General features: G+C 51.2%; 1 protein-coding gene across 1 annotated transcript; it reads right to left on the bottom strand.

Annotated features, from left to right (window-relative positions):
* Positions 1-6,327: 6,327 nt before the first annotated feature.
* On the bottom strand, positions 6,328-11,866 carry TRIVIDRAFT_74382 (histidine kinase NIK-1; the record flags this gene model as incomplete). Its single annotated transcript, XM_014094503.1, has 6 exons — positions 6,328-7,419; positions 7,525-7,897; positions 7,965-9,464; positions 9,533-9,799; positions 9,901-10,727; positions 11,029-11,866. 6 exons carry the CDS (start codon positions 11,864-11,866, stop codon positions 7,355-7,357), a joined length of 3,870 nt encoding a protein of 1,289 aa, XP_013949978.1.
* Between the last annotated feature and the right edge of the window lie 2,602 nt (positions 11,867-14,468).

Below are 14,468 nucleotides of genomic sequence, written 5' to 3'. Positions count from 1 at the left end.
CGAGCTATATCCAGCAAGCTTCGCCACCCTAAGTGGCAGAATCGATCATCTCGATCTGCAACAGCAGGGCTATCAAAGGGATGGGACACTCGAGATGTCGGTCCAAAGGATACTTGAGCGGGTGAGAAAACAACGACCACGGGCTCCTCGGCTACTCTCAGATGTCAAGACTGGGAATAATCACGGCCTTTCTGCTTTAGACGATACAATCAAGGCGACGGTAGATGACCAATGGCCTTCCAGAAGCGCGTAAGCGGAGATCGCAATGAGGAGAAGAGTCGAGATTGGTCGTTAAGGATGAAAAAGTACAACCATGCCGGACACTCTCACAGCATTACAGACATGGGACTGGTTAAGCTTCGGTATGTATGGCGGTGATATGATGGCTGTTCTGCTTGTCAGCACCTCTCCTTGGATGTAATGGCAAGGTTTTCAACAGGCTCCACGGCACTGTATGAGTGAATGTACCCTTTCTTCTTCTTCTCCTTCTTCTTCTTCTTCTTCCACCGTGGGCCCAGAAACAACAAAAGGTTATCCAACTTGGCTAGGGTTAAGGAAATGGGGGGGGTAGGCAGAGAGAATTGGGGGGGAGAAATTGTTATGGGGAAAAGAAACCGAGAAGAAAAGGTACGGGCCCCCCCATGCAAAAGATAGGACTGGCACGGGATTTGGGATGGAAGAAAGAAAGGGAGGGACGACTTGCTGGGGGCCTTTCACGGCGCCTTTGCACAGGATGCGTTAACAAGTGCAGGGCACGCCGAGGGTAGGCGTGCCGCTATCAGAGAACCTGGTCCGTCCTTCAGGGCCGTCTCGACACCGACGACACGGTGATGAAGGAAAGCGTTATTCGATCCAGGACCACTAAACGACGGCTAGGGGAAATCGGCAGCGAAGTGAGGGATCGGACTGGGAGCTGTACTCCACGAGCTAATACTGCAGGCAGACCAACAAGACGGGACCACAGCGTTCCGACTAGCAGCCCTAGCTGGGCGGACACCGAAAGCTGGCGTAACGAAATTTGGGAAGAGGAGCCATAATAATCTGGTCTCACAGGCTGCTACAAGTACAAGGTGAGGAGACATGACGAGGGTGATGTAACCCAAAATGGAGGCGTTGGAGGGTGTTACAGCTAACAACTTAATTAACCCGAGCATCGAATTCCAAGGCCAGCAGCAGCCAGGTCCGAGGGGCCTCGTCTCTATCGAGATCGTGGAAAGGTCAACGCATCACCACTTTTGCATATTCTGCCCGTCGATAGCTGTGCAAGTGGAACACACAAGGGCAGGGTTTGAGCTTCTTTGACACCTGGTACTACGGTACGCTATTGAGCAACGCTGCTAAAAAGAGCCGTCATCAATTTAAAGGACGGGACATCTGACACCTTGGTCAAGAACAGAGCTCCAGCTCCCATGAGAATTCGCTCACGGCTACTCCCCGTTTCTTGCGGCCAGGTGGCTATAACAGCAGATGCAACGACGCACCACGCACCCACGATTGAGTACAAGTACAGGTATGTATGCTTGCAAAACCATGGCAGTGTTCTCATCCAGGTGGTTTTATTGTACCATCAGCCCAGTACCAGACGCTCCTAACCGGATTTACGAGCACAAGTATACTCGTATGCCATCGACAGTACTAATAGTGAAGAAAGTGATGAGACGAGCTGAAAAAAGAGCTAACGAAGGGGCTGCAAACAGGGGGATTAGAGGCTTACAATTAGGCCTCTTTGTCTCCTTTGGGACTCGGTTTCATGCCTATTGGCGCTGCGAGCCGCTGAAGGTTCCAATTCTACTCCATGCGGCAGACGGAATACCACCTCCATGTATGAGTACTATGGTATTGCACCTCCTCCTTCCTCCAACTGCGCCGCTTAGCTGAGACCGAAATGGTACTTGTGCTTACGCTGAGAAAAAAGGGGGCGAGAAGAAAACAACATGGTTCATCAGTTGAGAAGCTAGACTAGCTTCGCTACAAGGTTAGGGCCCCTTCGCTGTTGCAAGCCAATCCGCAACAGACAAAGGTAGGGTTGGTGCGCGCGGGCTGCCATTCGGGCGACTGGCTGTCGTCGGATCATCGCATTGGCCTGAGAGGTCAGCGATCTCGATCCCTCAAACCTTTGGGCTCGTGGCTCAAGACCAGTGGATAGCTAGGCAAGGGAAAAGGGTGGAGGGCGACCGCGGATTGGGTCAGGCACCGGGTGAGTCGATGGAGGCAACAAGTGGCCTATCACAGCCGCAGTCTAGTGCTACGTCACAAACGCCGGGGCGTCGCGTTTGGAACTTGGCCCATGCCGGCACTACCAGGGACTAATCAGGACGACAAGCCCTTGTGCGGAGCGCTGTGAATCGGGCTCAAACCTGGGAATCGGATTGGGGTCACGCCACTATGGGTGTCGTGAGGTCAGACGCTTCTCCTTACTTTGGAGTGTGTATTACTTGAAGGCCTGCAAGGACATTCAAGACCCTGCAGAGCGGATGGCAAAGAAGCAAGGGGGAGGAAGAGGTGAGATGGAAGGAGGCAAATTTGGACTTGCGGAGAAAGCAAAGAAAAAGACTCGCCAGCAGTGTCTCAAACGAGCACATACGAGTACTCTGACACAAAATAGCTTTTGCATTTAATGGAAAGACGGGCCTTGCCAGATGGGTTTGCGGTACGTACGTTCCCGCCACAAATAACGGCCTGGGGCCACGTTGCCGAGTTGGAAAAGAACACGAACCTCTTGGGAATAAAGAAGCCGCGGGAAAGTACTCGGTAACGGAAGCCAATGTTCCCACCTGACCGAAGGGAGAGCGACGGGGGCTCAACCAGTTGCGATAACAAGTCAGACAAACTGCACAAATCGGTGAGGAGTCGCTTCACCGCAGCAGAAATAACCATCCACCACCTAAACCAGGGCCATGCAAGCCCACACCTCCAAAAGGGACACATTTTCCAAGGCCGGCACCCGCAGGTATGGGAAATTCCATTAAATGGGACAAGAAAAGATGGAGATCTCGATCCCGTCGAACTGGTCCCCCTCCCGCGAAATAGGGCCGTCCATCTCTGCTTCGATTCTACATGTCTAGCACCCGGGGGGCACGCACCAATGAGTAATGGCGGAGGTTCGGGCCAGTGCGTGGATTCATTAGATTCACTGATCCCACCTGTCCTCGAACTTGTGCTCAACCGTCTCTCACCATGCAGCGGGCACAGGGCGTTTCGGACCAGCACTGGATGATAAATGGGCACATCTCACGGGACAGCCTAGAGCAGTCGATCAGCAAGCCATGCTAGTACGGTGCTTTGCCGGTCTATACGATACTTGGATACCCACAGTACGAAGTACCAAAATGGACTCTGACATATCTTAAAGAGCTCTACCCGTCACTTTGTTCTACTCTAACTTGGTAGATCGGTCGATTGAACAAGCCTGATGATCCACTTTGAAGAGAATTCCACACCAACCGAAATACATGATGTCAGAAATACTACGAGTCCAAGGCGGCTCACATCTCGATTCACATGTAGTTATCAAGACGATCAGCGTCCCTTTGTGAGGGAGGGGGTTGCCCCTCATGTTGCAAAGTTTTGTCCAGCGAGGCCAATTTCCGGTGATGGCGCATTATGGGTACCTCAACTGCATCATATCCAATCCCCCTCATGCGGACGCGGTTGGTTTTCCAACGCCTCCCTCCGAAGTGTCCCGTACCTGTTTATGTCCATCTTCTGCACTCTGGTCAGAGTGCCTCGTACCGTAACTGTCATGCCAGCAGCCAATGGCAACCGACTGCGGGTTTTTAGAATCTAGACCCGTCGAACCTGCATGGGAGGGGGCGTGTTTGAAGTTTAACAGGGTGCTAACAGTTTTAGCCCTCTGACTAGTAATCTCTAGACACGGAGCACCAAAAGCTGGCACCTCCTCACCCAAGCCACCCGCACGAGAGGATAGAAGGCTTCAACGCGCTTTCATCGTACGAGCGGTATCTCGATGTCAAGAGTTGGCCTGCGTCTATGTGTATACAGCGTAGGAGCTTCAGGCGACGGCTCGAGGGCTGTTTGAGGACGGTTGAACTAAGCTCATTGAGGCTCCCGCAAAGGAGACAACTGCCAAGCTCGCTTCTGACCCAAGCCCCAAGAAGGGTAACTGCGACAGCTGTACATGTCTTTGCATCCCAGCCAGTGACAGGAATAACGCTCAGGTGTCTGACCAGTCGCGATGGCGGGGAGATGAGATGGCCCGACAGATGGCTAAATTCAAGAGAGCGGGCCATCCAAAATGGAGGAAGTTGATATACTATGTATAACTTTTGATGTACAAGTAGGGAGACGCCCTCTGGATTTCCCATCCGGACGGCACATTGGTACCAGCAGGAGCATTATGGAGTCTCGGAAGCAGAGCCAAATGGCCTGCTAGCCGGACGCCTTACAAAAGGGCAGAAGCGCCCGTAGGGAGCAGCAAGCAGTGACAATTTACTATTCCCACACGGGCAGCACTTGGCCATCCATGCTGACGGAACGGCATCCGTCTGCAACCCCTTGGAGCGTCAATTGGTCGTGGCGTAAAGCTGAACAGGCCGATGTGTGTGCTCGGCACCAAGGATCCTTGCTGGTATTGGCAATACCAATGCCACCTCATGTCTGAGACGCAAGTGACGAGGAGTTGTCGCGTTTGATATGTGAGCTGCCAGCTGCTAAGGAGTTGTGATGCATCTGCTGTGAATCCAGCCGCAGCAAACTATACAGATATAGTAAGACATGGCGAACACGAACCGTAAGCTCGCCAACAGACGGACTAGTTTTAATTACTGGTCATTAATGATGGATGCTGCCGTGGCCACGTACTGCATGATAGATGGAGCAAATGGCCGAGAATATTGATTCCAGTGGTGTGTTTCATTTTCTCTTCTCTTCCGTCGTCAATGGAGTTGTATTGTGAGAATACTTGTACAAGCTGGAGCGAAAGAGTCCCCTCCCTGGTACCTTAGTAGGTACCTGTAATATGGAGTAATACTTGTATGGAGGAACTAACCGACATACTGCCAACCCTTGCTCTAGCAGGTACTCGTAGCATGTTGGCAGCGTACCTTTTGCTGGGATCCTACCACTAAGTACAACTACAAGGTCCTGAGGCACCTACACATGCTGCCCAAGAGGTACTAGGCAGTACCAGCAAGTACAAGTACGCAAGGCGCGCATCACGTGAGCCTGCCCGGTACAACGGCAGCCACCCAGCAAGTGCCTGTTACGGAGCATTATTTTGTACTCCGTCCATTGGTAGAGGCGCAATAACTGCTCAGCCTTGCAGCTTCGTGGCGCGGAACACAGACTCAACAAAATCACATCGGCCGTCTTCGACTCCATACGCGATTCCACGCGCATCAAATCCCCCCTGTCCAAGTAATCTCTCTTATCCACGTAATAAGCCCGTCCCTTGAGATCCAAAGACGGCTTCAAAATACCATGGCGACGCCATCCGAGACAAACTCGAGTAAACCAGATCAGTCCGAGGACATTTCCGAGGTTGATATCGCTCAGGCATGTTCATCACGATATACTGCTCCTTTTTTTTTTTTTTTTTAGCTTCTTTCTTTCTTTGTATCTAACTGGGAAGTGTCGTGTTGTTTAGACGCTTAGAGATATCGCTAGGTAAAGAAAATCTCAACTCTCCCTGCACCATATATCCCTTTACTTTCTCCTTGAATTCCCTAGGTACCATTCAGTTCATTAAACAACCCTGTCTTCTCCTCTCCACATCTCAAATCTCGCTTCTCTTCTACAACACACAAAATCACATCTCTTGTATATCAATAATAACAAAAATCCCACCGATTCTTACCAAACAGAGGCGAGGCAACCGCTACCTACATGGAAGCCGCCCTGACCAAGCTCGAAGCCAAGCTCGACTCCATCCTTGCTGATTTCGAAGAGATGGAGCGGGAAAGGAAGGCAAACGGCACGGACAAGGCCAACGAAGAAGAGAAAGAGGCTGACAAGTGAGGCATGGGGTATCTTTCATGTAAATTTGTTTTTGTTTTTGTTCTGTCGAGGGTTCGTTTCTAGCGGGATTCAGACGTTGGTTTTATAACAGTGACACTACGTTCTCGTGTACACGAGATAAACCTGTATAGTAGTCATCACAACTAGACGCCAAAAAGAGCTACACATCCAACGCCATCATTCAATATTCATTCACATCAAGAGCAAGTAATCAAGCATGTGGAAGAACCCATCGTCTCCAAGGACAAAGAGATGGAAAGTCTTTTGATGTCGCTAACAAGGCAAGAAAACTAGGCAACTCGATTCCACACACATAAAAAGAAGAAAGCAAAATAACTTAAAAGCAAAAATAAAGGTAAGCATCTCTTCTCTTTCTCTTATCCACGTTTGCGTCCTATTTCTCCAATTTCAAGAGGCCACTCCACCATCCCGCCTCCGTGTCCATTTACCCTCATCCTTTGAAGGGAACCATCTTCAGTTTCATTCACATCGTTGCCATCAACGATTGTTGTGGAAAGAGTCCAAACCCGCAGCTTGCATTTTCAAGAAAATGGAAGAAGGGGAGTAAAAAAAACCTAAAGAAAATCCACATCCGTCCCTCCACACGAAACGATAAGAAAGACCGATTCTTTCGCTATGCCATTTCATCCACGTAATTCCATAAAAAAGAAAAAAAAAAGTCCTGCCTACTATTGCCATTGCAATATGCCAGCGAACCTCCCTATCCGTTACTGCGAAAAGAAAAAAAAAAAAGTCCATGCGATATAAAGCAAAGGGAAGCAAATATAAGTTAAAGGGAACAAAGGACGAACAAATACCATGAGGGTAGAAAATACACCAAAAAAAACAGAGAGCCAAAGGAAAATTAGAGAAGTTAATACTGAACCAAATAAACAGGACAAGACCGTTGCGTCTTTTTTTCTCGTCCAAGATGATATCAACACCGTATTCGCCAGGTTGAGGATTGAAGAGGGGGAGAGCATATCGACAAGATCCCAAAACAGCAGTCATGCTCTGAAAGAAAGAACACAATGCCCAAACAAGAAAAAGAGTACTGGAAATCAGACATGATCAATACAGAGACTTGCACCAGCTCCTGTGTAATTGCAGTGATAGGACCGCCCCTGCCAGCAGCATCATGCAAGCTGCAGTGACGTGATGCAGATTCGTGGCCCCCAGAGCTCGTTTACATAGAGAGGGTGCAAGGTATTGTAAACGTAGCTTTCAAACGTAGCCAAGGAAAGTTGTAAAAACTAGCATGGGTCCTCATAAGCTCATGTCGAGCGGCAGACTCGTAAACTCGATAAGACGCTCTCGGACCAATCCGAGTGCAGCGTCCATCTTTGATGATGCCGTCCCAATCAATGTCGTATACTCTTTAACTCGAGAGGCTTCGTTTATCAGCAAGTTCTTCGCGTGCTTTTGAAAACGTATCCTCTTCCTCTAGATCATCTTCATCTAACAACTCAGCACCAAATCCAGAGAGCTCACTGAATCTTAGGCCGGCATTTGCTGCTGCTGCGTTTCGCGCCTCTTCCAGAGCTTTACTGGTCGCCTTGGTGAGTGATGGCCTGTTCTTGGTCATGGGCTCTCTAGTGGTGAACGATCTGCCCTCGAGGCTGGGACGCAGCATGCCCCTTTCGCCTTCTAGGCGTCCAGATGCCTTGGCTTCTGCTTGTAATGCCAGTTCCCGCTCGCGATTCTTCTCGAGCAATGCACCTCCAAGGGTGGCACACTTGAGAATGGTCTGGATGAGCTGGTTCTGCTGCAGGGGCTTGGACAGATACTCGTCCATCTGGGCTTGGATACACTTTTCGCGGTCACCCATCATGGCGTGGGCTGTAAGAGCAATGATGGGAGTTCTATGTGTTCCCATGCCGCGTTCATATTCACGGATCTTGCCGGTGGCCTCGAATCCTCCCTGTTTGAAAAGAGTTAGCTCATGAACAGCAATTTGATGGACCTCTGCGCCAAGGTTTACTACTTACCATGATGGGCATCTGAACATCCATTAGAATCACATCAAACTTCTTCTGTTTTACGGCTTCGACAGCCTCCCAACCGTTGCCCACAACAGTGACAACATGGTGGTATTTTTCGAGAATCTTCACAGCCAGTTTCTGGTTGACCGTGTTATCCTCAGCAAGGAGAATCTCAAACGACTTGGTTACATCTGCGAGAGATGGTGTGGCTCTGTTCTCCAAGGCGGGGATCATGCCGTTGCTCAGGTCGATCAACTTGCATGGCATCGTCATGTAAGACGTGATACCCAGGTCCAGACAGGATTTCAAGCTGACGTGAACCACGGGAGCTAGCAGGACAATAGGGAGGTACTTAAAGTCATCTACCGCTCTCAATCTCCTAGCAGTATCAATTGAGTCAACGATGATGGCATCATAGGGCAAAGCGCCGCCCTCCTTAAGGCGAGTGAGAGCCGAGCTCTTCTCGGAATTAACGACAACGGGGTGAAGCCCGATCTCTTCCAGCATTTCTCCAATGTGTGTGGCCGCGTTTGACTGCGACTTGTCGACGAAGAGAACCTGGTGACCGCGGTAGGGCTTCAGTTGCTGCTGAACGCTTTCCGCGTGCACGTCGGCCAGCTTCACGCGGCAAGTAAAGTGGAATTCGCTGCCCTTGCCAACCTCGCTGTTAACCCACAGGTCTCCGCCCATGAGGTTGACAAATCGCTTGGAAATGGACAAGCCGAGACCTGTTCCACCAAACTTGCGCGTCATTGAACCATCGGCCTGCTGGAAAGTGTCGAAGATGAGGTTGAGCTTGTCCTTAGCAATGCCAATTCCAGTGTCCTCCACGATGAATTCAATGGCGTATTCTCCGGGTGCCACATGCCTCTTATCCTCTTGCTCTTGAATGGTTAAGCTGACCTCACCGTGCTCGGTGAACTTGATGGCATTGCCCACGAGGTTCAGGATAATCTGTCTCAGACGGAACGAATCTCCGATGACGTAGTCAGGCACGGAGCTGTCTACCTTATAGGTAAGATCAAGGAACTTCTCGTTCGCCTTGACTGCGAGAGTCTTCAGAGCATTGAAGACTGTGCCTCGCAGCGTATACGGGATCTCTTCAATAACCATTCTCCTAGCTTCAATCTTTGACAGATCCAAGATGTCGTCAATGATCGTCAAGAGGCTATTGGCAAGATCATTGACTATGTTTAGCATTTCTCGCTGGTACTGGGTCAAGTCGGTATCCAAAGTGAGCTGCGTCATTCCAATGATACCGTTCATCGGAGTTCGGATTTCGTGGGACATGTTTGCTAGGAATTCTGACTTGGTCTTGTTGGCCAATTCGGCAGCCTCTCGGGCCTGTGTGTTTCTCTGGATACTGTCTCTCAGATTTGATATCATTTGGTTAATCTTCTTTTTGAGCTCGTCCATCTCGCCGGAAGCCTCCACGTCGACAAGCTTGGTGAAGTCGCCGTCCGTGGCCAAGTTTGTAATATCAGAGAAAGCGCGCACTTGAGTGGTCTATAACATGCGTTAGTAAATTGGGCCTTTTCGAAACAAAGCAAGTTTGCACAGAGGCGGCGGCTTACCAAGTTGCTGGCCATGGTGTTGACATCAGTGGTAATTTCTTTCCATCGTCCATTCAATCCAGCTACATCGGCTTGGGCTCCCATCTTGCCATCGACACCGACATCCTTGGCAACTCGTTGAACTTCGTAACAGAAGCTTGACAAGCGCGAAACCATGTTATTGATGGTCTCCTTCAGCACCTGTATCTCACCATTTGCCTCTACATCAATTGTCTGACTCATGTCTCCGTTTGCAATGGCCTGCGTGACAGCCGAAATACTTCGCACCTAGATTATTGTCAGCATGCGAAAAAGTAGTTTGCCGTCGCCGTCCCAAGAAAACAGGCCGTATTGTGGTAATTTTGAATGGGGAGAGTGGCATGACATACCTGTACAGTGAGGTTCGACGCCATGGTGTTGACATTCTCAGTTAGATCTTTCCACTTGCCCTCAACATTAGCCACCTGGGCCTGGCCACCAAGCGTACCATCTGTACCGACTTCTCGGGCCACTTTGCTCACTTCGACGGCGAATGTGCCCAGGCGGTCAACCATCTGGTTGATGGTGTTCTTCAGTTCCAAAATCTCTCCCTTGACTTCGACTCCAATCTTCTTGGTAAGATCACCTCTGGCGACAGCCGTGGTAACCTTGGCAATCTCTCGCACTTGTGTCGTCAGATTCATGGCCATGCCGTTGACGTTTTCGGTGAGGTCTCTCCATGTGCCTTCAACGTCATGAACCGTGGCTTGGCCACCAAGGCGACCCTCAGTTCCGACTTCTCTGGCAATCTTTGTGACTTCGCGGGCAAACTGCTGCAGCTGATCAACCATGGAGTTGATGGTAGACTTGAGCTTGAACATTTCTCCTCTGCATTCGGCTTGGACTTTCTGTGTGAGGTCTCCCTTGGCGACGGCTGTAGTGACCTTAATAATGTCGCGCACCTGCGTCGTCAAGTTGTTGGCCATGGCGTTGACGTTTACAGTAAGATCATTCCACATGCCCTTGACTCCGCCGACATCAGCCTGACCACCCAAGATACCTTCGGTTCCGACATCTCTTGCTACGCGCGTGACTTCAGATGCAAATGTTCGAAGTTGATCCACCATGGTATTAATGGTCTGCTGCAGCTGCAAGATTTCTCCTCTTGCTGGTCGCTCAATCTTCTTCGTCAAGTCGCCGTGAGCGACGGCCGTTGTGACAGAGGCAATTTCTCGCACTAGATGGCATTATGTTAGATAAACCTCACGCACAGCACTTCAACTGCCTATTCTACTCGACCGTAAAAAGCCGGTTGGAGAGCAAATAAAATGAGGGGAAAGGAGGGGGAAAGAAGCGAGGGAAAGGTAGGAAGAGAAGGATCTCGCCATACATACCTTGGTCTGTGAGATTCTGTGCCATTACGTTGACTGTGAAAACAATGTCAGCTGTTGTTAACGACTACCATTACCGACTACTGGCCAGAGATTGACCGAAGTAGAGGGAATAGGATGTGAACAGAAAAGTAAAATGGGCCATACCATTGTCTGTCAACTCTTTCCATACACCGTCTACACCACCGATGCGGGCTTGGCCGCCCAGCAAACCCTCAGTTCCGACCTCGCGGGCGACACGAGACACTTCACTGGCAAAGGTCTGCAGCTGGTCCATCATGGCGTTGATGGTGCGCTTGAAGGTAGTGATTTCGGGGTCCATTTCGACGGAGTTCATGCGGACCTTCATGGTCAGGTCACCGCGAGCTACGGCAGTGACAATCTCACCAATCTCTCGGAGGGCCTTTTGGAAGGCCTCGTTGGCTTTCTGGTGCTTCCACAGCTCTCGCTCGAGCGTTGCTACCCGCTCCTGCTCGAGCATGGCCAGGGCACGTTCCTGGAGCTGTTTCTGTTCTAATAACTGCGCGTTGACGCCAGCGAGTTCCTGGCGTTGACTGTCTAGGAGCTTGGACTGGTCGTCAACATGATCGCGCAGTCCTTGCAGCGCTTCCTTGGTCAGCTGGCGGGATACAAAAATCGGACTGTCCAAGCTACCTTGATGAGCCTGGGACAACCTTGGCTGAGGGGCCACAGGGGGGGCGCCGTTTTCAACCTCATCGTTGAATAGTGTGTCGTTGACTTCATTGGGCGTCTCTGGGAAGATGGCCGTGGCCGAGACAGACGCTCTGCTCTCTAGCTGGGAAATGCGTAGGGCGAGCTTCTCAAGCTCAATCTCCAGGTTCCGTTTTGCAGGGTTCTCACGGCCTGGTAGCTTGATGCTGGAGCCTGGCCCTACTGATATTGGCGTGGAAGTAGAGGCAGGGTCGCAGGCGAGAGAGGCGATGAGCTCTGCGGCCGCAGCGAGTGCCGCCGTATCTTCGATCATGCCGGGCGCCGGGGGGTTCCCCAGAGAGGGAAGAAAGAGGAAATATCGCGGAGGAGGCTGCGAAGCGACGGGCGGGGAGGAGCAAGGATGGTAAAGATGGGGAGAGTAAAAGAGAAATTCGTCGAAATAAAATAAAGAGTAGGAAATAAAACTCGAGGAGGAAGAGGCCCTGCTTTTTTCTGGTCTTCGACGGCGGGGAACAGCGGCGGCTCGGCGGGCAAGGTCGAGATCAAGGCGCCGGGACCTGGAGACTCGGTCGAGTAAGCGATGAATCAAGGGCGTGCCAGAGTCATTCGAAGCAGTGAGGGCGAGGAAGAGGATTGCAGAAGCTGGGATGACTCGGATCCGACAAGAGAGCGAGAAGACAAGAACAAGAAGAGCAGGGGACGGAGCAGGGACAGGGACAAGAACAAGCGCATGAGGGACACTCTGCCTGTCTGATTGATTGTGTCGCGGGGGATCACGCAGAGGCGCGGGGAACACAACACAGACAGGCGTCAAAGGGGTGCGGGAGTTGAGTTTTGGAAGAAATACTAACGTAGGAATTCCAGAGGTATTCGGACTGCACCACCGCCCGGTGCAAACTGGTTGAAGAGAGGAAGAGATGGAGGAGAAGACGAGATCTTGGGCGACAGGGGAGTGGAAAGAGGAGTATTCCCAGGGCCTAGAGAGCAGGTACCCAGAAGGTACAAGTACGGTAGCCGCTGAACTGAATCGCCTAGGACTTTTGCTGTAGTGCTAGTAGGGCGCTGTGCTAGCCAGAAGCCAGCTCTGGAGTGCAAAAGCTGGGAAAAGAGTTGAAGATGGCGGAACATGCAGTGTACATGTACCTATAGCACCGCATGAGCCCTTCCAAGTCCCTGCACTGGATCAAGCAATCAAGCAGCACTGACCAGCCGCCTGCTAAGAAGGGCACAGACAGCACAGGTTATTGGAAATCATCAACACGATCGACCCGTCTGTGCAGCTCCCTTGGTCCTCTAAGAATGCGACGACTGCGGCTTCAGTCTGTTGCTTCGTTGTACCGGTACCTTGTCAGTACCTTGGGGCGCCACCACTCGCGGCACAAGATTGGGTGGCTGCCCAGGCGGCTACTTGGGGGGCGCTTTTTTCCCTTGCATGCTAAGGTACGGAGTCCAGGTATCAGATGGCCCGCTACCAGGTACGAGTACAGTACAATGCGCCTCGTACAAAATGTTGTTGCGCGGACGTTGAAATCGACCAGGTACCGCTACTTGTGTAAGTCCGGCTTTGGAGGCTCTGTGTCAAGGATATGCCTGCAACCAGAGATTCATGTACGGATTGACTACGACAAGGTACCATGTCGGCACTGGTACAGTAGGCATTTAGACGCTGAGCAGACAGCAAGCAGGCCGTGCTCCAAGGCTGGGGTTTCTATCTTAGCTCTGGCCACTTCGGCACGTGGATTGTTCTTTTTTTTTTTTTTTTTTTAATTTTGGAATTTCATTATTATTCCCTCTCTCTTCCTCGCCTTGCCTTCTCTTGGGCCACAAAAAAAGCAAAGGAAGAAAGAAATAGCAGATGCAGGTCAGGAGGATGCGATGGGGTGCAGGCGTTGCAGCCAGATCGCACGCTGCAGCGCCTCCTCCAGTGACCGGTCTAGATGTGCAGAGATGAGACAAGAGAGCATGGTCTGATCTGGGCAGAAATGCAAGGCCATGATCGGCCAAAAGAGGAGAAAACACTCCCAACCGTTCTGGAGCGGTCATGTCAAGAGAGCACTACGAAATCGAACTAGCCAGACAGGGAGAAAAGCCCTTTGCTAGTGAGGATTCATGCCCTCTCACCGTGAGAATACCGAGCTGGCTAGTATCCATCCATAAAGCCGCTCTGGCGTTAATCTTGAATGTGGCGGCAGCAAGCCCAAGAACTGCTAAAAGGGCCAGCATCCGTGGGATTGGCAGCGGGTTATCATTCTCTTCTTGCTATTGATGGATGGATTACACTGTTCTCGTCCCCTCTCTCCGTCCGTTTTCCCTCTCCTTTCTCTCTTCCTTTCTTTTTCTAGTCCTATCAAATTTGCCACCCGGACTATTATGCCGGGGAGATGCAAGCGGCATGACGGCTCACATCCCACTACCCGCTGGGGGGTGAGAAAAAAAAATTGAAAAAAGAAAGGAAAGCCGGGAAACGCAGCAACCAAGAGCTGTCGGATAAGATCCTATTAGCTGCCGCCCAGTGCCAGGTTGGAACGGTGTGTGTCATTGGCGCCGTGGTCTCAGATTTGCACTGAGCTTCCCATCTCTCCCTTGCTTCAGCCCACCATCGACTTGGCCTGCTAATCAGGTGCCACGAGACGCCATGGCACGGCTCTAAAGCCCGCGAGCTTTCCTTTTTCCGCTCCTTCGACGTCGGAGGCACGAGGCTCGTATTGGGCTTGGGCCTTGTCAGCCGTTGCAAGCGTTGGCTTCCAACAGCGTCTCGACCCTATTCTGACGTGAGGAGGTCGCCGAGCTGAGGTAGCTGGACTCCGGGGGGGCCATCGAGATCCGATGTCTTTCAATAAGGCCGAGAAGGGTGTTGCAGCTGCCTAAACATGCCATGGGCCGCGTTGCAAAGCACCACCAGAGCACTTTGCACA

This window comes from Trichoderma virens (assembly GCF_000170995.1).
Source record: "Trichoderma virens Gv29-8 chromosome Unknown TRIVIscaffold_92, whole genome shotgun sequence".
NCBI lineage: Eukaryota > Fungi > Ascomycota > Sordariomycetes > Hypocreales > Hypocreaceae > Trichoderma > Trichoderma virens.
Note: the sequence above shows the minus strand (reverse complement) of the source record. Positions and strands in the feature narration are given on the sequence as shown.